The following is a 25,263-nucleotide window of genomic DNA, read 5'->3' as shown; positions in this document are numbered from 1 at the left end:
CTGGTGTTTTCGCACTGCTGTCATTTTTCTTGTGTTTATTTTGTTACTGAGGGGAAAGAACACAACAGATATTCACATATTCCTCTAAATAAATGTCCCTCTGAGCATTGTGGACAGCATATGAATGCTCGACATGAGTACAACACTGGTATTCCGACCTTCTTAATACTGACAATGAAAGAACAACATATAAAACTTTTGCCGTGAGTGTACAGTATATTTGGGACTGAACCAGACTCAGTCTCTCATCTCACATTTATGAGCACAAGCAATAAGTGTCATTAATGACAAGGGTTTCTGAATTGTCTTTATATCCAGTAGGCCCTTTAAATGGCCTTTCATTAAATTGATATGCTATTATTAGCTTCCCACTGTGACAATTTTCCCCTTCATAGCCACTTATGGGAAGTGTCATGGCAAAAGATCAATGTGTTGGCAGACACATTCTTCTTTATTTCTGGTTAATGTGTTTAATAGCTTTTGTAGCCAAGATCTAAACATTTGTATTCATACAGACACTGACTTTCCACAATAAATCTGACAACTTCCTTGGTGTCATCTACAATGCATCCATACATCTCCAAAATACATGCTTTCATTGAAAACGGTGTTAACTGTTCAGTAAGAAAGACAGTAACTTTTATGAAACAGCAATCCTGATAATTATACAGAGTAAACATACCTTTCTGTACACCAGCATGTTTGGTGAGTCGTCCGTCTCTCCATTGCTGTTTGGATGGAGGCTGTTGTTCTTTGCCATGGTTTAAAACCTCTGCAAAACAGCTACTCCAGTGGATATATACACCTGATGTGGAGAGAAAAATATAATATAAATGAAAAAATAAATAAATGGCACATTAGGTTGATTAAAACATCAAAACTTGCATGATGCTACAGCAAATGCTACAGCATTGCAGAGATGAAGATCAACTGCCTACGTCTTGGTGATAATATCAACCTGACTGTGTCTTTTCCCATTGCAACCATGATTAACATGGTGTTTTAGTAGAATCCAAAATGCACGAATATCGTATGGACTGCAATTATATTTGGCCGTCTTAACAGCTTTTGCCAGCTGCTGTTTGAGGATGTTCCTCTCAAGGTTAAAATGAAAACGATTATCAAGTAAACGCTGCAAATCTAATGACAGCGGATCACAGATCAGACACTTCTCAGGTTTGTAAGCTCTGTGGGACAGCCAATTAAATGCAAACACTGTTCCACCTCGTGCTGCATCCGTATGTCATGCATGCGAACGCTTTATGGTTTGTCAAAGCGAGATTCGCTTTCTTATCTCGCTACAAAGACAAGGGAGCATGAAGCTAATTTTCGCGTAACCCAACATGCAGACTTGCAGAGGCACCCGATGCTTTCAGAACCACAGACAGCTCCTCAGGCGGAACTGCAGCCCCTGCTCGAGTCCCCAGAAACCTGGCATCACCGATAAAATGCACAACACAAATCACAAAGCATCACTTCTCTTCACTTTTACCTCAAACACGCCCCGTCTCCTCCTGATGAATGAATCCGCGATCCAAGAGTGGATCAAGCTTGTGCAGTTCGTCAGCTATCAGACGTATCATTCATTGGAAATATTAGTGATCCTTTGCTTGATGCTGACGCGTTATCGCGCGCAGGGTTTCTGCTGAAGGACGGGGCACGCGCCAGCGACAAGGGCACGCGCATCCAACCTTGAACCAATCCTGGAGCCTATACAAAAGAGGAGGGAGTGCTTTTCTTTTCGGTATTTTTGTTTTTGTTTTATTATTCTAACGTTCTTTGAATAATAATAATTTAAATGCATAATAATATTTATTAATAATAATAATAATATTATTATTATTATTATTATTATTATTATTATTATTATTATTAAGTGACACTTTATTTTAAGCGTGTACTTTTTACAAGTTTCATGTACTTCCTATTTTAATTACGGTAAAGTATGCATAATTAAATGCAACTAACCACAAACCAAACCTTCATTGTAACCTAATAATTTAGTAAGTACATGGAATTAGTTAATATTACTCGGTAGTTAAATCAAAAGTCACACTTTAACAAAAACACCATATAATTGTGTAAGCTATTCTTATTCTCATTGCATTGTGCATGCTTCTTGGAACAATGACAGGGCTATATAAAGGCCAGGATGGCACTGACCCAATAAGATTGATGGCTGCTCACCCAATAAAATGATTTGACACTTTCTTGGGGAAAGAAGGATCCTGCATTGTACCCATGTGATGAATAAGCAGATAAGCACTTTTCTTCTAGTTGCCCACTTCTTTCCAATGGCAAATGGTATAAATGTAATAGCTGTCAATGACAAAAACAAGCAGAGAAACTGAGATTTAGCCTGCACTTTGGCTATTTTAATGTGAGGGTAAAATGCCTCTTAGATTTAGCTTCCTTGAATGAAGTTATCTTACACACTTGAAGTACCATAACACACACAATGCTGCAGGTGATATGCATAGTAGGCCACTGAATGTTCTTAAAATAATCCCATCTTACTTTGAGACTGGGTGAAATCATATTTCCTTAAGGGTGTTCTCTAAAACCAGTATTCATAAATTCATTCAAGAATCCATCTATTTTTCATCTCTATTCTCAGGACCGCTGCTGTACCTAGTTTAGCAATGCATAGCAATGTTCTTATTACAGCTACTTTGTTCTACATCGCTGCATTCATTACACAAACTGGCCACTTTCATACCATTTCAATTGCTTATTAATATAAATAGCTAATCAGCCAATCACACGATGGTATTTAAGCACATGGTCAAGACAATCCAGCAAAGCCAATCATCAGAATGGGACAAAAATGTGATTTCAGTGACGCAGTGAAGAAGCACTGGTATTTCAGAAAACAAAATCAGCAGATACTGAAATTTTCATGTACAGCATCTCTAAAGTTTACGGTGAATTTTTTTAAACAAAAATTTTCAGGAAGCAACAGTTATATGGCGAAAATGCATTGTTGATACTACAGGAAAAGGTTGAAGATGAAAAGAATGCAACAGTGACTCATATAGCCACTTATAAACTCAAGGTGTGAAGAAGAGCATCTTTTAATGCGGAACATGTCAAACATTGAAGCAGATGAGCTACAGCAGCAGAAAAGCAAACTGGTAACATTCTTGTCACCTTAAACCAGCAAATTTAGCCTACAAAATGCAGTCTCACCAAAATTCAGACAACAGAAGGTTTTAAAAATGTCTGTTGTGTGGTATAATAATTCTTGATTTTACCAACAACTGATAGTAGGGTCAGAATTTCCTGTTAACAACATGAAAGCATAGATCATTTGGCTGTGGAATATGAAAATATACAGTACATCAAATTAGCAAAATACAGTAATAGTTTTTCATCTTTTGGATGACCAATTAGGAATGTGCAACTTGAAAAACAGCCTGGTGAAAAAGTTGCAAGCTTGAAAGTACAATGTACATTTAGCATTTTATTTATTTATATTTTATGTAGGGCATGCAATAATTATTTTTTTAAAAAGTGTTTTTTTTTACAATAATAATAAATATAGGTTATTTGTAAAACCCTCACCAAACATTTTTGCATGTTTTGTATCTTCTTGCTTGTTTCGGTTTTGATCCCTTTTGCCTTCAGAACTGCCTTGATACTTTGTAGCACAGATTTAATAAGATACTGCAAGCAATTCATCAGTTTTTGGTCCATACTGACATGATTGCATCACACAGTTCCTCAGATTTGCTGGATTGATGTGAATCTCCTGTTGCACAACATCATGTATGATCTGAAATTTATTTAGAGTTTTTTAAAGTCATCATACAGTAATGTTCAATATACAAGCTATATTATATATAATATTTATTATATTTCTACATTCTTAATCAAACATTTGCCCAGATGTTGTACATAAAATGAGAACAATAATAATATATGAATGAGTACTACATAATCAAGTATATACTTTAAAATGTCAAAAAAATCTCCTTTCCATGTGGTCAATATTAACATAATTTTTTTGTGATAAACAGTTGAAGTCAGAATTATTAGCCCCCATTTGATTTATTTTTTTTTTTTTTCAGTTTTTCAGTCAGATCTAAAGGAAAAATTGATCAAAACTGAAACAAGCAAGAAGAATAAACAAAAATGTTTGGTGAGTGTTTATAAATAACAGGGGCGTAGCAACCGGGGGGCTGGGGAGATACGCCCCCCTCACTTTTAGAGACAGACCATTTAGAAAAAGGTGTTTAATAATTATATGAACGTAATTTTTTTTAATCTCATTTAGCTGTCCTCCACTTTTAAAATGTCCGCTACACAACTGAAAAATTGCCTATATTATTGCCACTTTAAACGATATTTGATTCTCCTCACAGGGTTTCCGTAAGGGTCTTAAAATGTCTTAAATCCCAAAATCATAATAGGCCTTAAAAAGTCTTCAATTTACTGAAATATTGTGTTGTAGGTCATAAATCTTTTTTAAACAAGTCTGTTATTTTATTTTTTTCATGTGTTGCTACCCAATCTGACCAAAACCCATACAATCAGCAACAATCCATCTCGATAAAACTTTAAACTTTTTATTTTAAAAAAGTAATTATTAACTATTTATTATGATGGTTTAATTATTTTCCTTACAATAACATTTGTTTAAAAGTGTTCCATGTATTTACTGCTGAGGACATCAACCTGGACAGACTGTTGTAAAACTTTTAAAACATTTTTTCTTTTTTTTATTTATTTTGAAGATAGTTTAAATCGGAAAAAAAGTGTACAGATACAAGTATAGCTTGTCTGTTTTTACACAATTAAAAATATTTTGCTAAGAAATATCTAAAATATTTTATTTTTATTATTAATTTATTATTGTATTAATTAATGTATTAAATTATATTTTTTGCTTAGAGCAACTAAAAATATTTTCCATCTGGACCATTTGAAAAAATCCTTAGCCTTTTACCCTTTATGAATGTAAAATTCGATTCAAAATGGCCTTAAAATGTATTTAAAAGTCTTAATATTAACTTGGTAAAACCTGCAGAAACAAACAAACAAAAAAAAAAACTAAATGACCCAGTGAATGTCTGTCAAGCTCACAGACTTTTAATTGGAGATTACCTGTAGCACAGTTCCAGTCAATTAACATGGCGTTTGTTTATTTATTTTTGCTTTTACATAGTACTTTGAAGTAATTGACCTAGTGCACATTTACAATTAGTACTAGTCTTTCTGCAAAATGACCGAAAACAATGAACCCAACTCATTCTATACCAGACAGACGACAGTACGTTCATTTAAAAATAATACTAATAAAAACATGAACGTATCTATCTTTAATCAAGCCAAAAAGCATTTTACATATTCATATACAAAAAGTTTACAAATTACCTGCCACAAACTCATTTATCATTTCATTTTTATCCATCCAAGTACACAAACACCCTGCTGCAACTCAAGCGTGCACCGATGAGCTGCTCCGCCCTGTGACCCTGTTTGGCGCTGACTCACTCTGTGATCCAATCAGTAAATGAAGAAGGCGGGACAAACCAGCAGCTCCATCCAATCAGTGGCCAGTTGAGCCATCAATCAAACATGACATCGTCCCTAGTCCGAAAAGGACATGCGAAGAGGAAAACAATACATACATTTTTAACACAACGGGACATCATGTAGGAAGACGACAACAGCAGAAACGACCGGTTTATTCGTCAAATAACGATGTCATCTAGCAGAATTGCGGATTTCAGGAAGCATACGTTAAAACCAGGAACTCGGTGTTCGAGACAGAAGTTAATGTTAACGTTAGTTACTGTTTATTTGAATAAATTATTCATCTGAACCAAACCTGCAGCGAATCTCATAACTTTAAAGTGCAACAGGTTATGCAAAATGGTGTCGTGGATTATATCAAGGGTCATCGTGTGAGTATTTATTACATGTTTTGTTTCTAAGCTACAGTATATGCATCAGTAAAAAACCGCTGATGTTGCGCTTTCATAACCAAATCTATGCTTACTGTTCTGTCTATGTTAAAATACAAAAAAAAAAATACAGTATTATGGATTTACAAACTTAATTTATGGTTTATTATAGTTTATTTGCTGATTTTAAAGAGTAAATAAAAAACATCAACGTGCATAAAGCATAAGTTGTGTCTTAGTATTATAAATAACTTGGTTACCACATTGGAAAATGTATAATACACCATAACAGCCACAAAAAAAAGCAATAACTTTTAATATGTTTAATACATTTTAAAAGGACAAAGAAATATTTACAGTCAGTATAAATTTTGATTTATAGTAATCAAAGTTTGAGTAAACAAAAACCTTTCAGTCTTTCAATATCTTCCAGAAACCATCCAGTCCTAACAAATGATAGTTAAAGTATTGGGGGAAAAATTATTGAAATTCATTGAAAAGAAAGTCAAGGATCAAACATGATGAGATCATAAATTATACAGGAAAACCCTGCATAAATCTAGCTGATGTAGTGGAATAGAACAGGAAATTCATCATGCATTTGGCTGAAGACCTGCTTTAGTCCCTGTCTGCCATAGAGGAACTGCTGTTTTCCTGCTGGACCGTAATGTTTCAGTAGGTGTGTCTCTTTTTGCGGAAAAGGTCACCGCAAGCAAGGCACAGGCTGTCTCGTCTCACTAGGTGCTGTTTGCTGTGGGGTTTGTTATCTTTACAATACTGACAGTGTAAGAGATAAGGGTCTCCGGTCATCACTGATAGAAATACATTTATATATTGTAGGTTATAGTTGGTTTCAAAGTCTAAAGGTCTTTCGAAATGTCTTTTGTGTTTTTAATGCAAGTTTTCACAATTAATTATTCGCCCCCAGGCAAGCAAGGCCTAGCTGTTTTGGAGATGTGCACTAACATCATACACACCAAACACACATTCCTATTCTTTCCCTTCTTTTTTTACACTCACGAGTTCTCTCAGCGTAATAGGAAAGGCATGACTAAACCATTGTGACTCTAATGTGTTCATAAAGGCGTTCAACGTTTAAACACTTTCATCTGACTTTTAAAAGCAAAGCAAGCTTCTTGATGTGCTCTGCTTGGACTTGGTGATGTTGAAGTACTTTTTATCACAATTGATAGTTTCACTGTTCACTTTAAGTTAAGAGATGACCTGTACTCTTGACTTCAGCACTTTATAGTAGAGATGTTTTAGAGTGGAGAAACAGTTATGCAATAAATGGAATTCATCCAACGGTTCCACACCACACACACACACACACACACACACACACACACCCATGATCCCACATAACTTTAGACGGTATCAGGCAGTGCTGTCGTTCCCATAGCTACTAGAAAATACATGATTCAGGCAAAGACAGGCTGGTTACAGTGAAGGCCGTGGATGTGTAGTAAGGCTGTACAATATAACGTTTTAGCATTGATATTGCAATATGCACATCGGCAATAGTCTCATCGCTGGATCTGCAATGTCAAGTACGGCTTATTGTTGACCAGGAGCTTGTAGGTTAATGGCAAACTTTCACAATTGTGGATGTAAAGTTTATTAATTGCATTTGTTTTGATTTATTTTTGTTAAACAGAGTTTAAAGCATTCTGGCAAAAGAAACAATTTTGCTTCACCAAAGGCTAATTAAATTACATTTATCATGAAGACTAGCCAAGTTTACATTAGATTTTTTTTTATATTTGTGTCCAACTGCCATTAAGACCTCCCAGACCAAAATCAAACTGTTCTTTCTGTCATTTGTATGCTTCCCCCACAAAACAAATCCAGTTTAAAATTAACTTTAGTAATGCATGCACATGCACTTCACTATAAAAATCACCCCAAACCTTCTAAAATGGTGAATTCTTCCCAAAAAGAGTCATTCAATCCATCTGGTGAAATATATATCATAACGCAATGCATATCGCTGAAATACAAAATATTGCAATGACCATTTTTTTTCCAGCATCGTGCAACCCTAATGTGCAGTCAGTGAAATAAATGCTACAATAAATACATCTATACAGTTAACAACACATTTTGATTGATCAATACAGTACTGCGTCTATTTGTGTCACATTCTCACTCTATAAAGAGATGCGCTGGATTACAGGAGTTATAAAAACATACACGTATTTATTTGCAAAACACTCAACACACAGGAATCAGGGTAAAAACCATGGCACTTCAATACCGAACAAGGAGCAAACTAACCACAGGGACTTAAATACATAGCACATACTACAGCTAATTAGACACAGGGGTGAGACACAGGTGGAAAATGAAACAAAGGAATCACCGCACATGGGGAAGTCACATGACATAAACACAGAAACTACACCAACACACCAAAACACTGGACACGTGACAATTTTTTTGCCTCAGGGTTTATACAGTCATGGAAACCCTGGAAAAGTCATGAAAACAGATTCTGTATACTTGAATATTGGTTAGTTGTATAAATGTTTTTTTTAATCCTTGGCCAATCACATACTCTCACATTATTATTATTATATATTATTATTACACATACATATATACTCCCACTTCTGCAAATATTTATTTATAACTTTTCATAGGACAACACTGCAGAAATGACTCTTTGACACAATGAATAGTAGTCAGTGTAAAGTGTTTATAGCAGTGTAAATTTATTGTCCTCTCAAAATAACTACAAATACAGCCAATAATAGCTGAACCCCTGGCAACAAAAGTGAGTACACCCCTAAGTGAAAATATCAAAATTGAGCACAATTAGTAATTTCTCTTTCCCTGTGTCATGTAACTCATAAGTGTTACACTGTCTCGGGTATCCACAGATAGCAGGTGAGTTAAATTTGGTATAAAAGCTCTTCCACTCTCTCAACCAGGCCACTGAAAGTTCAACATTGCACCTCATGGCAAACAACTCCCAGAAGGCCTGAAAAACAAATTGTTGCCTTACATAAAGATGGCCTAGGCTATAAAGCGATAGCCAACACTCTGAAACTGTGCTGCAGCACAGTGGCCCAGACTATTTAGTGCTTTAAGAGGACAGGTTCTTCCCAGAACAGGCCTCGCCATGGTCAGTCAAGGAAGCTGAGTGCACGTTCTCAGCATCACATCTAAAGATTGTCTTTGAAAAACAGACGGATGAGTGCTTCCAGCATTGCTGCAGAGATTGAAAATATGGGAGTTCAACCTGTCAGTGCTCAAATCGTACGCCGCACACTGCATCAAATTAGTCTGCATGATTGTGGTCCTAGAAGGAAACCTCTTCTAAAGACGATGCAAGAAAGCTTGCAAACAATTTGCTGCAGACATGCAAACTAAGGACCAGGATTACTGGAACCATGTCCTGTGGTCTCACACCAAGATAAACCCATTTGGTTCAGATGGTGTCAAGTCTGTGTGGCAACAACCAGGTGGGGAGTACAAAGACAAGTGTGTCTTGTCTACCATTAAACATGATGGTGGGAGTGTCATGTTCTGGGGCTGCATGAGTGCTGCTGGCATCGGGGAGCTACAAATCATGGAAAAGTCATTGAATTTTAGTAGTTAAAATGTGTATGAACCCTGTTGCCTGCTTATAGTGTAACAAATGTGTGGTATTTTCTGTATATACTCTCATGAGTTTGTCTTTGTGTTTTTTGTACACAGTCTTGTGTTTGGAACGCTGTACCCTGCCTACTATTCCTTTAAAGCTGTCAAATCCAAAAACGTCAAAGAATATGTAAGTACCTAATATTTTGCACATAAGCTATCTAGCTATGCCCTGCTGATTCATCAAATCTTAAAGGGATAGTAAAAATGTAGGTATCTATTCATCCCCAAGCTGTTCCAAATCTATTTGAGTGTTTTTCCTCTACTGAACACAAAAGATAATGTATTATTCAAATATGTTTATTGATTTTTAGTAGTCTTCAATTCTCCCACAACACACACATTTGGACTGTGCATAGCTACAAACATACTCACACCCCATAAAAAAGGGAGAAAAAATAAAATGATAAATAAAAATAGTTGGAAAATTTGGTATAATTTTTCACTTAGGACATAGTAACATCTGAGCATTCAATGTGGGATAGAAAAGGCTGCCAAACCTCAAAAAACGTTTTTGCAGAAGGTGTATTTGAGGTGTTCGAACAAAAGAAGATATTTTGAAGAATGTTGGAAACTAGCAAAAACTATAGTAGGGGGAAAATATAAATATTATAGAAGTCTCAACATTCAAAATATCCTCTTTTGTGTTTAACATAAAAAAGAGACTCAAATAGATTTGTGAAGTAAAAGTAGGGCTGTGCATTTAATCGAAAATCGATTTCAGCTTATAACGATTATGAAAAACCATTCATCAGGATAAACGATTATTCCATCTTATACCGCCCCTTTCCAGTTGTACACATTTGTTGCTCTGCAAAGCTCAGTTCCACGTGAAAATGACTGAAAGCATGTACTGTAATGTAATTTTGCACAAACAAGTTGAGAATCAAAAGACATAGGAAAGAGAAACCATATCAGAGTCGCACTATTCTTAAAGTGACAGCGCGCAATATTCCTGCTGCCGCATGTTTTTACTATGAATCAAACAACAAAAGGAGAAAATCCCTCACTGCTCTTGACTGAAGGAATTTTTTAGCTAAAGTTTTTTTTCTTACAGTGAAGATGCTTAAAGCACAGTTTAAACATAACAGATTTAATAACTCATTTCTAATAACTGATTTATTTTATCTTTGCTATGATGACAGCACACTATATTTTACTAGAGACTTTTCAAGATACTAGTAATTAGCTTAAATTGCTTTTCAAAGGCTTAATTAGTGTAATTAGGCAAGTCATTGTATAACAGTAGTTTCTTCTGCAGACAATCAAAAATATGTATTGCTTAAAGGGGCTAATAATATTGAGCTATTAAAATAGGTTTTTAAAATAATTAAACCTGCTTTTATTCTAGCTGAAATAAAACAATTAAGCCTTTCTCCAGAAGAAAAAAATATTATAGGAAATACTGTAAAAAGTTCCTGTTAAACATCATCTGGGAAATATTTATATATAAAAAAAATTCACAAGAGGGCGATTCATATTAATTCCAACTGATAATCATTTTAAATAATCGTGATTATGATTTTTCCCATAATCGAGCAGCCCAAAGTAAAAGCTGAGTAAATGATGACAGAATTTTCATTTTTGGGTGAACTGTCCCTTTAACATTTGAGTTCAGAGAATGTAATTAGCCAGAATAGACGGAGAGCTCCTGCTGTACAGTCTGTCTGTATATCCTGGTTGCTCTTAGTGTCTGACAGAGACTGTCAGTAACTAAATCCTGAGCTGTTTAGCAATTTAATACGGCTCTTCCGCAGATCTCTTCCAGCTACTTCCCTTTCTCTTCTCACAGAAAATAAAGTGCTGTGCTACAGTGATGATGCTGCAGTAGTACTTTGATGAACATCATTTTACCTTTCATATATTATAGTACTTACATGGTGAGCTATCTGTAATTTTTCACCTTGAGTGGATGTTGTTGTGTTTATGGTTTGACAGGTGCGATGGATGATGTACTGGATTGTGTTTGCTCTTTACACAGTGGTGGAGACGATCACAGATCTTTCTTTGGCTTGGTAAACACACACACACACAGTCTGGAAAGAACAAATACAGAATTATTATTAGATTACATGCAGTAATCAAGTGGTTTTATTAACATTTGGCCACTGTTCCCAATTATAGCTTTTCACTGTCCAGTCTTTGTTCTGTATGAAAAGAGCTTTTATCTGTTTTTGAACTGCTAATTTTCCTCGGGCTACTTAGAGGAACCAGTCTGTTAGGTTCAGTTTCAGTTCAGTTAAATTCCAGTGCCTTTCATTAGTTGTATGACATTTTGAAAAAAAGCTCTGCCTATTTTGCTGGCTTTGGTCTTCCTAAATTAGATTAGCTTTATTTCGCATGGATAGCTCAGAATGGAGTCAAAGGGTACAACTAGAAACTGGCATTAAAAATGCTCTTTTAAAATATCCCAATTAAAAATATTGAATTAGCTATAACACTTTATTGTATATTTGCAGGCCATAATTAATTTTAGCACTCATATACTGTACACTCACATTTTCCTATCACATGCACAAATTTTCACTCTCACACAATCTTATTTTCATTTTATTTACACATTTTTACTCGCACACACTCATAAGCCAATCACAATTCTTCAAAATCATTCATACTGAAATGTATTCAAGATTCCAAATTGTAGGAACTACTGAAATCACACCTATGCTAAAAGCTTTTACTCTAAGTGGTTGTAAAGTTATATTTTACATGCTAATAATATATGTTTTATATAATGTATATACACTCACTGGCCACTTTATTAGGTATACCTGTTCAACTGCTTTTTAATACAAACTTTTAATCAGCCAATCACGTGGCAGCAGCTCAATGCATTTAGGCATGTAAGCATGGTCAAGACGATCTGCTGCAGTTCAAACCGAGCATCAGAATGGGGAAGAAAGGTGATTTAAGTGACTGAACGTGGTATGGTTGTTGGTGCCAGACGGGCTGTTTTAAGTATTTTAGAAACTACTGATCTACTGGGATTTTCATGCACAATCATTTCTAGGGTTTACAGAGAATGGTCTGAAGAAAAGAGACAATATCCAGTGAGTGGCAGTTCTGTGGGTTCTGTGCCATATCATAAAGCACAAATCATCTCAGAATAGATGTGGTGAGATTTGGTGAAACTGGAGATTCATATCATGGATGTGCAGCCAACAAATCTCCAACAACTGCGTGATGCTATCATGTCAATATGGACCAAAATCTTTAAATAATATTTCCAGTACCTTGTTTAATCTATGCCACGAAGGACTAAGGCAGTTCTGAAAACAAAAAGGGGTCCAACTGATACTAGTAAGGTGTACCTAATAAAGTGGCCGGTGAATGTATAGCTTCAGTTTAAATATATTTATTCAGAGTGAAAGAGAATGGAGTATACAGTAAGTATAAAGTACAACATGTACAGCAGACTAATAAAAGCTCTTTATCGTCTTTGGACTGGTTTTAAGAACAGCAAACTATATGCATTATATCAAATCGATCAACCAAGTCTTTTTATTGGTTGTTTACGATAAACAATGCTGACGTATCAAAGAGAAAGCCAATCTCAGAATTATTCAGAATTTCACATTGATTACTTTTAACTGTGTTTCAGGTTTCCAGTTTATTATGAGCTAAAAATGGCTTTCGTCTTTTGGCTGTTGTCTCCCTACACCAGAGGAGCCAGTGTCATCTACAGGAAGTTCCTACACCCTATGCTGGCATCCAAAGAGAGGGTAATGACCCATACACATCATCGGGTTCCCTGGGAATAGGCGTTCACTGATAGTAAACTCATCGCTGTATTCAAACCTGTCATGGATTGAGGAGGATTACATAATCAGGGATTACATACAGTTGAAGTCACAATTATTAGCCCCCCAGTGATTTTGTTTTTCTATTTTCCCAAACAATGATTAAGAGAGCAAGGAATTTTTCACAATATTTGCTATAATATTTTTTCTTCTGGAGTTGGTTTTATTTCGGCTGGAATAAAAGCAGTTTTTAATTTTTAAAAAAATCATTTTAAAAAGTCAACATTATTGGCCCCTTTAAGCTATATATTTTTTAAGAGTCTACAGAACAAACCATGGTTATAAAATAACTTTTCTAATTAACCTAGCCTGCCTAGTTAACCTAGTTAAGCTTTTAAGTTACACTTTATGCTGAACACAAGTATCTTAAAAATATTCAGTGCAATATTATCTACTGTCATAATAGCAAAGATAAAAAAAAAATTAGAAATGAATTATTAAAAGTTATTAGAAATGAGTTAGTAAAACTAATAAGTTTGGAAATGTTTTGAAAAAATCTTTCTATAAACAGAAATTGGGGAAAAAGGTGCTAATAATTCAGGAGGGCTAATAATTCTGACTTCAACTGTGAATGAGAAAGACAGATGGCTTGGATATTTGGGTATTGTGATTACATGATCTTTATCAACTCCAACAGTAAACATGGTTTGTTTAACTGTGCTTGCATATCTTGTTTTTGGCCATCCATAATTGTTTGTTGTCAAAGTCATAGATGGAGGTTAAGGAAAAGTATACATGTAAATGTTTGAAGTACAAGCTTAAATCATAAAATGCTCATTTTCGCATAATTTACATCACCTCTTGTCTTACAGTGTTTTAAATTTTTCACTTAAAAATTATTTCTGAGAGCATATTTTGCTCTGATTGGTCAGAATGTCCAATGTTATAATTGATTCAATGTTTACAGCAACAGGTTGGAAACCAACCTTTTTAATATGTCATTTAAAAGATATAAGATAATTTGGCAAATCATGGATCTTTCATATCAACTGATTTCTGGCTCATTCAGTTCTTCAAACAGGTTTGCGAATCATATTAAAATATGTAGATGAATTGAGTCTGTGCTTGTGTTTGTGGTAAGATCTATCAATCCTCAAAATCATAAATGCAGTGATTGACTGACAAAACAACATCGTGAAGACATCTTCTGATTAATATTACACTTTCAGCCAGGAGCAAAATGTCATTTTTAATAAATGAAACAATGTTAAATGATATGCAATAACTTTGCCCATTCTTTGTAGGCTATTTGTACAAGTTTAATACTCTGTCAAGCATTTTGTATTTAGTATTAATTTAGTGTTGTGTTTTATTTAGCCTTATCTTTAGATTTTATACCTAAAAGAATTCAAGTTTCTTAATCCTAACTGTCTATTTAAAACATTTAAAAAAGCATGGTCTGCATCTCCTCTTTCAGTATTTTCTCAGTTTCCTATTTATGAATCCTGTTTATATGAAATAAACCTGCTCCAAAACAGCTTTGAGCCCACAGACCTGTTGCTGTCATATCATACCATGGACAAATTTTGAAGAGTGAAAATATTCTAGATTGTGTCAAATGGTCAATACTCATGTTCAGCCAAACAAATAATACAGACTACTGCATTTCAGCTCCAGAAGAAGACAAAGAGAAAATGTTTATTCATATGTATATAGAGACATGGACAAAATTGTTGATGCCCTTCCATTGAAGAAAGAATAACCCACAGTGGTCACTGAAATCTGAAAAAAAAATTAATCTGAAAAAAAAAAAACGGATCAAAAATAAACTACTGGAAATCAGATACTGCGTTTGTGCATCCATATGTACATAAAGAAATACTGAAATCACCTATGACCCATTTCAGACAGATTAGAATAGGTTTGTTCTTTTGAGACATACTGTAAGTAATGTGCTTTGATCTTATTGCAGACGTTTTACATTCACAAACAGCTATATTACATACTATATAAATCCAATAACCAGAAAAGGCATAAAAGGTGTATGTTAAGTGTAAACTTATTGACTGTTTTCCATTGTGTTTTTTAGGAGATTGATGAATATATTGTCCAGGCCAGAGAGAGGAGCTATGAGACCATGGTGAATTTTGGGCGTCAGGGTCTCACAATCGCAGCCGCTGCTGCTGTCACTGCTGCTGTGAAGGTAAAATACAGACTCACAGTTTATACTGGCCATTTGAACTCCACTAACTCAATAACTAAGCCGATTTGCTCAGCGAACAACTTTGATTCTATGTAAACAGAGGAATTGTTTTGCATTGACACATTACCTCACCTTGAAACTATAGGTTCTGACCTTTTTCTTTTATTTAGTTTTCATGTATTCTTGCTCTGTAACAACTTATTTATGTGTATAAAAAGAACAAAAGTGTACAATTTGAAAACTTATTTAAAAAACCTGATTTCCATATTATATTTAGAATCTAGACAGAACCTTTTAATTGCAAACTGGTGATTAATTTTTAACAGTCATTTCTGTTGAGCTGTTTTGAGCCCTTTCATTTTTAAATGAAAGGTTATACCAGACTTTTCAAATAATAAGCAACTTAATTTATTATACCTCTATACGTTTACAGTTCAAAATCTTAAAATGGTTGATGAACAGAAGCTTTGGTAAATAGAAACTATTTAGACAGAGATTATATACAGTATATTAGTATATATTATTATTTATTTTTTGGTATAAATATTTGTAACATTGGAACGGCCTTAACAGCTAGGCTTCAATGTTAAAGAAATGCACTGCATAACAGAAGTGACCCAGTAAAATGAATGGTGGTCTTCACTGTGGCCTCTCCTGTTTTTCAAATCAAATTTGCTGTCTGGCCATGTCTGGTGCCCAAAAAAAAAAAGATCAGCAACACTAGTGCTCTTCGATTCCTGATTGTTTTCAGAAGTGGTTTTTGCTAAGGTCAAGAATATCAAAGTGAAATAAGGGTGGGCTCATGCAGCCAATAAGCAACTACCCTAGCATCCGCAAAGCGACACTTACTGTAAAATCACTCAGAGAGGCTTATGCATTGCTAATGGTACTCTGAGCACTTTCTTCTGAAAATGTAAAAATCTAGCTGTCTCTCTCTCTCTTTCTCTTTCTTTTTGCTAAACTAATCTCCAGCAGTAGCTGTTGAACATCTCTCAGGTAACTTGCTTTTCTTTTTCCATCTGCTCTAACCTGTTTGCATTATTAACTATCAGATGCCTTCATGGGAGTTAAAATTAAAAATGTATTTGATTGTTTACTATAAATGTAGTCACATTTGAGGCTTTTGGCAATTGAATATACAGTTGAAGTCAGAAGTATTAGCTCTTCTGTATTCTCCTGTATCCTGTATGTTTTTTTTTACCCAATTTCTGTTTAACAGAAAGAAGATTTTATTCAAAACATTTCTAAACATAGTAGTTTTAATAACTCATTTCTAATGACTGATTTATTTTATCTTTGCCATTAGTGTTTGGGAAAGTTACTTTAGAAAGTAATGCATTACAATATTGAGTTACTCCCCAAAAAAGTAAGTTGCGTTAGTTACTTTGTATGGCAAGTAATGCGTTACGTTACTTTTGAATTACTTATGCATTAGTTTTTTTGTACCTGGCCTGATCTTTTTCAGAACTTGCAGGGTTTTATGTATAACCTTCATTTCCTTTTAATAAAAACACATAAAACATAACGTAGGCTAATGTTATCTTCTGAGAACATCCTGACCCAGAGCTCTGCATGATGTATATACAGATTAATGAAAGTTTAAAGCAATGTGTTTGCTATTTTTTTACTTTTTGTCTTAATAGTTACATAAAATAACTGTCTATTAAGACAATCACCTTTTCCTTTTCTTTGATGCGTTCAAAATATTGAGAATACTTTCATCGCAGAAACATAAGGGGATTCATTTTTAATTCTGCAATTTTTTTTTAAGTTTTAAAGCTAAAGAATTAAACTAAAAAAGTAACTTGCATTACATTTGAAAAAAAAAAAAAGTAACTCAAATAATATTACTTATTTATTTTAAGGTAATGCGTTACTTTACTTGTTACTTAGAAAAGTAATATTATTAAGTCACTCGCTTTCCATGTAATGCTTTACCTCCAACACTGTTTGCCATGATGACAGTATATACTGTACTATTTTACTACATATTTTTCAAGATACTAGTATTCAGTTTAAAGTGCAATTTAAAGGCTTAACTAGGTTAATTGGATTAACTAGGCAAGTTATGGTTATCCGGCAAATCATTGTATAATAATGGTTTGTTCTGCAGACAAACCAAAAAAAATGTATTGCTTAAGGGGGCTTATAATATTGACCTTAAAATTTAGGCTGAAATAAAACAAAACTTTTTTTTCCAGAAGAAAAAATATAGGAAATACTGTGAAAAAAGTGTTTGCTCTGCTAAACATCATTTAGGAAATATTTAGGAAAAAGAAGGGCTAATAATTTTGAATATACTGTATTGAATATACTGTATTGAATATACAGAGTACAACTGCCCATCAGCCACATCTAATCACATGACTCTGCTCACAGGGACAGGGGGCCATCAGTGAACGTCTGAGGAGTTTCAGTATTCCAGACCTGACGCAGGTTCCCTCTGAGCAATCAGCCATCTTCAACTCCAGCCGACGGGCCCTGCCGCCTGCGGATTCTGGTGATTATAAAATGATAAATGATTGATTAAATAATTATGAAAAATTACCACATACCCATTTAGCTAAGGAAACAAATGAACTGTAAGAGCCCAAATTAGCATTTTAAGACCTCAAGAGCAGATGTGCAAATTGTGTGTCATCAATAAATCATTATTATGTCTCCCTCTAGTGGCAGGATAAGGATTGAAAATTATCCTTTGGTTGGTCAATGAGTTGAAGCATTTAAAGTGAGAGCCATTATTTACTTTATTCATCCAACCCATTGTGAGTTTGTGTGAGGAAAAATGCACTGAGCTGCAAAGAATCTTATTTATAGACAGGTTCTGGATGTTCAAAACTCTATTAATTGAACGGATGGAATGGAAATTTCATTAATTAATAATAACCCTTAAAGACAGAGCTACAAGGTTGACAGAGCTAACTGATGATATGTAACTGTATATTTCAAAACATTTTCTGGAGATTTTGCATCCTTTATCGGATTGAGAATTAGCTTCAAAATCTATTCATAGTGTTTGTATCTCTGTGTGTTCCACAAAGTCACAAATGGGTTTGGGGTGACATATGGGTGAGTAAATGATGACAGAATAAAAATTTGGGGGATAAAAAAAGTAATTCTTCAAGGTTTAATCCCACTTGTTTGAGATCTTTATTGCTTCCCCTGTGCATCTGCTCCACCAGAGCCATATAAACAGACAGGGGAGGGTCATGAGGAGGAAACAGATGGAATATTCTCTGAAGATGAGGCGTCTGTGCAGAAGGGGCTACGCAGATCTCAGAGCGTGAAACTCACTCGTGCCAAAGCAGCACGCAAAGAGGTAGCTTTGTACATGCATATATTGTAGATTTAGTTATAGTATAATCCAAAACAGAATACAAACATTTAGCCTAGTGTTCTCAGACTTTTAAAGGCTCATTCACATCAAGGATGATAACTATGACAATGACTGTAAAGATCTGAAAGTTTATACTTCTTACATTTACTTAAGTGTGCTATGTTGCTGGCTGAGGATGAAACGATCAGCATTTACAAAGCAGAAAATCCACTCTACAGGAAGCACAGATTTTGAACTCTCTCAAATGTCTTGATTGTAGTCCTGAACTGTCTTCCTGGAAGATACTGTACATGTAACAATATCATAATATTAAACAATTCAACCTGATTAGTCTTCATAAGTAGTGTTGTAACTAAGTATGAGAGATGGTTTCACTGACCTAACATACTGATATATGATTAATGATTGATTAAATGATTAATGAAGGAATTATAATGCTTTGACTTATGTATAGGCTATTTCTGTCCGTTCGCATCCCGTCTCTTTGTGCCCCCTCGTGGCTTATTCACAAACTGCGGTCATACAATAAAAACAGAGTGGCTGCAATTTCAAACGGCGGCGGTATAAGCTCCGGCGGTAATGGCCACTTTGAACTCTCAGTTACTGTACACAACTTCTTCTGGAATTATTTAAACTCACAGACATAACAAACATTATTTAAAGTGGTGTATTAGGGTTATACAATACAGTATATGAACTTTACTTCTGAAAACTGCACTGACAAAGTTTTAATTTACAAGAACTTCTATGTTAAGCTGCTTTGACACAATCTACATTGTAAAAGCGCTCTGGAAATAAAAATGAATTGAATATATATTTTAAAAATTGTCACTATGGCAGTAACAGTATATAAAATTTCTGTATTGCAAAGAAGAGAGATAAATTTAATGTATTTTATAGGCACGTATCTGTCTGCATGCATAGGTTGTTTATTCAAATATGACCAATTAGATTGGGTTTTATTATCTTTATACCCACCTCCCCAGTAGATGCTCTTATGCTATTGGCTAGATAAGGCCTGAAGGTGAACTTACTCCCTCAGAGCAGAGAGCTGAATACAAAGACTAACAGCAGGAGTAGAGAGAGACAAGAAAGGACAATGAAAACAGTCAATGAAGATCAGAACATCTGCTGAGTTTTTTAGTTTTTAGCAAACTGTAATACATTGAAGTTTCCATGAGTAATTTCCAAATTAATTTCCTAATATTTGAAAATAACTAATGCAGTATATTTTTTAAAAAATTATAATGAATTTATTACAGTAAAAACTTAAACAGTCCCATTAATCACACAATTTTTACTGTCGAGTGAAATTACATACAAACAAAATGTTACATTCAATTTTGAAAAGACGATCTCTGTCAAAGATAATTCTTTCTCTCTTCCCACCATGGGATGGTGGGCCAAATAAAAGGTTAGCATGGGCCAACGTTGGCCCACGGGCCCTAGTTTGGGGATCTCTAATTTAGGTAAAGGTAATACTGTAATCGATACTCAACAACAATATCATATATTGCATATTTTCCCAGTATAGTGGAGCTCTATTGTGTTTTTTTGTTTGTTTTTACATAGCCTTTTGTTTATTTGTCAGTTGATGAAAAAGCATGAAATATTAACCTTAAGTTGGCACATAATTGCATGTGATTGCAACATTCTGTGTGCACTTTGTCTTTGGATTCACAATTCCATATTGACCTTATTCTTCGCCTACGAGCGGATGCAGCCATTTGAATCTTTTTGGCTGAAGAGACCACCGGTATCATTAACTTCTATTCGTTTTTAGATGTTAAAAACAGCTCGTTCTGCTGCTTGATGTTGCAAACTGACATTTTCTTAATATATAATTCTACTTTGTCTTTATAGTCATGCAAACACTTGTTTTGTAGAGCAAGTAGTTTAACTGTTTTCTGCTGTTTATTATTCCTAGTCATTTCTCCCATAGGCAACTGAATCGGAAGTTCTAAAACAATTGCAAAAATGAGCGCACTTTTACATTAAAGAATAATGTCAGTTTTAGGAGTTTAAATCAACAACGCTTTAAAACACATGCAGATCTTTTGCTTGTTGTTGGCAGAGTAAATGAGGAACAAGCTGTAAAGGCTCAACCCTCTTTTGGAAAATTGGGTGTGACCAAAAGCTTATTTTCATTTAAGTTACAAACATACAATCAAAAAATACATATTCAGCATGGTATACTATATACTATATATCATCCAGAACCTAATTTTAGCTGAAAAGTCATCTTTTAGTCACTCTTTATTTTAAGGTATCATTTTCGCCATTACCAAAACCTAAACTAAGATTTTACCTCAAAGTATTAATTTGCTGCTTTTTATTAGGTAGATGATGGATTTAGGTACCATTAGATTGGGATGTAGAATGAGAAAATACTTTTTAAATACTAATGAACACAACTAATGTCTTAATAATAAGCAGGTAATAATCCAGTAGGTAATAGTGGGAATTGGTACTTAAACTAAAGTGTTACCCATCTTTTAAAAGGGCATCATAAGACCCCTTTAAAATTGTCTTAAATTTAAAAGAAATGTGTAATGAAAGAAAGTGTAATGAAAGAAAGTGTAATGGCAAAGAAGGATTCTGTATGAATCATTTCGGAAGTTTTTTCAAACTCATTAACAATAAAAAAAAAAGTCCATCCTGCTTTTAAAGAGTGTGAAGATTTAAACAGACAAATAGCAACACTGCAGCACATGATTGATAAATATGCTAATTTAGTTATGACTATAGTTATTTTTATAGTCATCATTCTTGGTGTGCACTACTACTTACTGTAGAATATTGAAGATTAACTGTGTGTAATGATGTCCTTTTTTTTCAAGCCTCGCTATGGCTCTCTGAAGCTGAAACCTAGAAGAAGACAACTGGTTACATCGTCCACTTATGACCATCCATGAGCGTCCAGTATAAACGACCAGATGGGATCTAATCCTGGGTTTAAGTTTAATCCTAAACGTTGGTCCTGCTTTTCTTCAAATTAATGCTCCTTTTAAGCAGCACTAAACTAAAAATCTACAGACTTGCAGCATGAACAATGACTTTTACATTCATTGATTTAGTAAACGCTTTTTCCACAAACGAATACAACTGACAATGATGCATATGATAAATAGCGAATCTTGCATGCTGCGCTGTTCGTTCTAAAAAATACCAAAACCTAATACAAGTACAAGAAGTCTAAGAGTGTACTAAAAATCGAATGGTTCTGAGCACATTAGATCTGTACCTGCTTCTGTATAGACATCTCTTTTTACTACGAGCGTGTGGGCACATCCTGTAGCACAGATATGCCAGGTGTCCTTGCTCTCCTTCTACAGGGGCAGGTGTCAAGGTCAAAGGTGTCTCCGGTGTGCGGCTCGCAGCTTGTTTTCACAGTAATGAAATGAGCCTGGAAAAAAATGAGTATGCATGTTATAGCAGGTATTTGTATAAGCATAGGTGTTTCAGCTTGTTAATGTTTACATTTCCATAGTTCACCCAGAATTCATTCTGCTTTCTTCATCCTCATGTCATTCAAAACAAGTACAGATTTCTTTGATGGAATTTAAAAGGCGTAATTTTGAAGAATATCCTGTATGCTCTTTTCCATGTAATTTAAGTGAATTATTGTGCTTTATTTGTGTATTTTAGTCAATAAAAAAATCACAAATAAAGCACAATAAATGGATTATAAAAGTGTCCCAATTGACTACGCAATTTAAACTAAGAAGGATGGTCAGAGTTTGATGGAAGGTTATCAAAACAAGCATTTTTTATTTTCAGTGAATTAACTTCGGAATGCTGTAAAATCACTATGTGCATTAGCAAAATAAATATTTTGATTGGACAATATCTGGAATCTGAGGGTTCAGAAGAACCCAAACAGTAAATCGCTTCTAAAGTTGTTTAGAATGAGTTCGTTTCTATGCATCCCAGCAGAGATCACATGTCAACATGACATCAGATTGACGTTGTACCCTGACGTCGTGGGGATGTTACATTTTGTCTAGAAATGAAAATCAGGTTGATGTCAAAACCCAGCGTCAGGGCCATGTCAATGTCCGACCTAAAATCAACCAAATAACGTCTAATGATGTTACAGCTTGGCGTTGTGTGGATGTCACCATGACATATATCAGAGGTTGAATTTTAGGTGGTGAATTCAGGGGTGCCCAAATTCAATCCTGGAGGGCCGGTGTCCTGCAAAGTTTAGCTTCCTTCAACACACCTGCCTGGAAGTTTTTGTATACCTAGAAAGAGCTTGACTAGCTACGTCAGATATGTTTTATTGGAGTCGCAACTAAAATATGCAGGACACTGTGTGAGTCCGAGCACCCCTAGTTTAAGGTGGTGAATCGACATTGAGTTTTAGTCACTTTCTAACACAACTTAAAACCAACGTCATTTGATGTTGTTATTGGACGTCAAAACAACATTGTCCTTAGATGCTGGTTAGACATTGAATTATAATCACCTGGCATCACAACTTAAATCTAACCTAATATTAACGTCTTCTGACATTGTGTGCTTGCTAGGATATTACTAACTGAAAAGTACATTTTGATATATTTATGAGAGGAAATGTTAAAAATGTCTTTATAAAAATTTAAAAAAATCTTTACTTAATATGCAAATTATTTTTGGCATAAAATAAAATGTGGTAATTTTAAATCTTTTGGCTTTTCCCACAATTACACCCTTGCCCAACATATGTACAGGTTTAGTAGTGCAGGGTCACATGAGAACAACCTGATGTGTTTTCTTAACATGTTCCATATCAATTTCATTTGAAATTAAATATAACATTTCATACAATTTCCAAATGAACAACAAAATTGTGCATGTTAACAAGAGTTCATTTCATGTCTACATTGTAGGGAAGATTTTCTGTGATTATTCATCATTTCTTGGAAAAAATTAAACAGGATATTATTCAAAATGTATCCTTTTTTAAAAAAAAATTTCAAGTGTATCATACAGGTTAAAAACAACATGAGGATTAGCATTTTATCCTGCATTTTCAGGTGAACTATCGACTATTTAACTTTTAAATATGTAATGGATTTCTATCGTTGTAATCTCGATTGTTTGTGTGTTTAGGTCTCAACAGTATTTTAGAAGCTCTTTCCAAATACATTTCTTAAGTTAGGATTGTGTTTTGTTAAAACATTTTGAGGAATCCAGTTTAATGTGTTGAATGTTCATTTTAATCATGTTTGTTTCTGCATTTCATGCTACTGTTTCTCTCATTTCAATAGCTAAATGCACTAATTGCTGTAACATTTGACCAAAACACTCCAGCTTTATCATTGCAAACCATGAGAGAAGAGTGTGTCTGATGCTAGTTGACAAAGTGAGTTAAAAACATTGGTGTTTGTACATGTGTAAACAGTGGCAATGATTTCTTCTTTTTTGACCATGTTTGAGTTTCAGGGGGGAGAATTGGGTGTTAACATGTTTTAGAATGTTGTTTGTGATGGAGAAAACCTGTTGATTCTGGATGTGTGTACAGATTTGTGACAACAACAGCTGTATTGAGTGTGTTTGTAACCCTAGACCTAAAGTCATCAAATAAGGCTATTTCCTTTGACATTGGTGACAGGAAAAAATCAGGGAAAGACAGAAATGTGGCTATCACTAGAGAAACTTCCTTGATTAATAAAAATGTTTTGTTTTTATGAGCATGAAACATCAGTTTGTCTGTTTGAGACAAGACAATAATAAAATACTAAATACAATATGCAAACTAATCTGATTTATTTTTTGTTAACTCCTGGATTAGTGCCTGATATATAAAAGGAAAAATGGTCTCAGCTATCTACTCGTCTGTTTTACAGTTTCTCCAGTGACCGCTAGAGGCAGTCATGTTCTGCTTTTCCCCCATGTCAAATGTTTTTAAGGAACACTTGTAGCTAAAAATCTCTAAAGGCATTCATTTTAAAATGTCTAGCCATAACAAATCCAAATAGGTTTTAAGAGTTAAAGAATCAAAATGACACTGGTAGCACAGCTTTTTCAGACATTACAATGTATCCTGTGTGGTTCTTTTTTAACCATGATCAACAGAAGACTCACTCAAAAGATCTCACTAAAATCTTATGTTAATGTTTATGTTATTCAGAACTAAAATCATTTGATGATTTATGATGATTTAAAAACTCTATTTACATATTCAAATCTAGCAGAAAATTACTCATTAATTGTTCCTGTAAAGTTTTATTATGCATAAATGCATAACCTTTTGTTAAATAAATAAATAATTGAATAAATAAATAAATAAATCGTTAAATAAATTGATATGTGTATGTATAGTTTGATTACTTATTTCTTATATATATATATATATATATATATATATATATATATATATATATATATATATATATATATATATATATGTATGTATATATATATATATATATATATATATAT

The 25,263-nt window shown here is 34.2% G+C and overlaps 2 protein-coding genes and 2 long non-coding RNA genes across 28 annotated transcripts in view; 1 reads left to right on the top strand and 3 right to left on the bottom strand.

The window, feature by feature from the left end:
• The window catches only part of rgs7a (regulator of G protein signaling 7a), a 99,907-nt gene extending 94,424 nt beyond the window's left edge, over positions 1-5,483 (bottom strand). For 2 of the 14 annotated variants that reach the window (XM_087288931.1, XM_087288922.1), the window contains exons 1-5: positions 5,377-5,483; positions 3,565-3,775; positions 2,188-2,319; positions 1,493-1,710; positions 683-805 (exon numbers count right to left, since the gene is read on the bottom strand). In XM_087288931.1, coding sequence (XP_087145057.1) covers positions 683-760 — 78 coding nt within the window. In that variant the 5' untranslated portion in view covers positions 761-805; positions 1,493-1,710; positions 2,188-2,319; positions 3,565-3,775; positions 5,377-5,483. 14 annotated transcript variants of the gene reach the window in all.
• A 109-nt stretch (positions 5,484-5,592) lies between these two features.
• reep3a (receptor accessory protein 3a) lies at positions 5,593-24,577 on the top strand. Of its 2 annotated transcripts, NM_001037575.3 has the most exons (8): positions 5,593-5,909; positions 9,612-9,684; positions 11,493-11,569; positions 13,156-13,276; positions 15,384-15,497; positions 17,877-17,997; positions 18,680-18,816; positions 21,675-24,577. In NM_001037575.3, the coding sequence occupies exons 1-8, from the start codon at positions 5,878-5,880 to the stop codon at positions 21,747-21,749; spliced, it is 750 nt and encodes a 249-aa protein (NP_001032664.2). In that variant the 5' UTR covers positions 5,593-5,877; the 3' UTR covers positions 21,750-24,577. The 2 variants fall into 2 exon arrangements, with proteins under 2 accessions (NP_001032664.2, XP_087145588.1); XM_087289462.1 differs by lacking the exons at positions 18,680-18,816; positions 21,675-24,577 and adding an exon at positions 16,470-16,493 and having other exon boundaries at positions 5,600-5,909; positions 17,877-17,958.
• Positions 7,675-15,489, bottom strand: LOC147833060 (uncharacterized). The gene is made up of 4 exons (XR_015513308.1): positions 15,354-15,489; positions 11,432-11,590; positions 8,772-9,474; positions 7,675-8,512 (listed from the first exon to the last, which is right to left on the bottom strand). It is a non-coding gene; the product is annotated as an uncharacterized LOC147833060 (long non-coding RNA).
• The window catches only part of LOC141378551 (uncharacterized), a 102,747-nt gene continuing 93,517 nt past the window's right edge, over positions 16,034-25,263 (bottom strand). For 4 of the 11 annotated variants that reach the window (XR_015513296.1, XR_015513301.1, XR_015513306.1 and 1 more), the window contains 3 exons: positions 22,079-22,240; positions 21,625-21,702; positions 16,453-17,994 (listed from right to left, as the gene is read on the bottom strand). This is a non-coding gene — a long non-coding RNA (uncharacterized LOC141378551). Of the gene's footprint in view, positions 17,995-18,976; positions 19,119-21,624; positions 21,703-22,078; positions 22,241-25,263 lie in introns of all 11 variants that reach the window. The other 7 variants (XR_015513302.1, XR_015513305.1, XR_015513299.1 and 4 more) reach the window with 5 other exon arrangements.

This window comes from Danio rerio, chromosome 17 (genome assembly GCF_052040795.2).
Source record: "Danio rerio strain M-AB ecotype USA chromosome 17, GRCz13ab, whole genome shotgun sequence".
NCBI classification, from domain to species: domain Eukaryota; kingdom Metazoa; phylum Chordata; class Actinopteri; order Cypriniformes; family Danionidae; genus Danio; species Danio rerio.
This window is presented reverse-complemented; position numbering and strand designations above follow the sequence as displayed.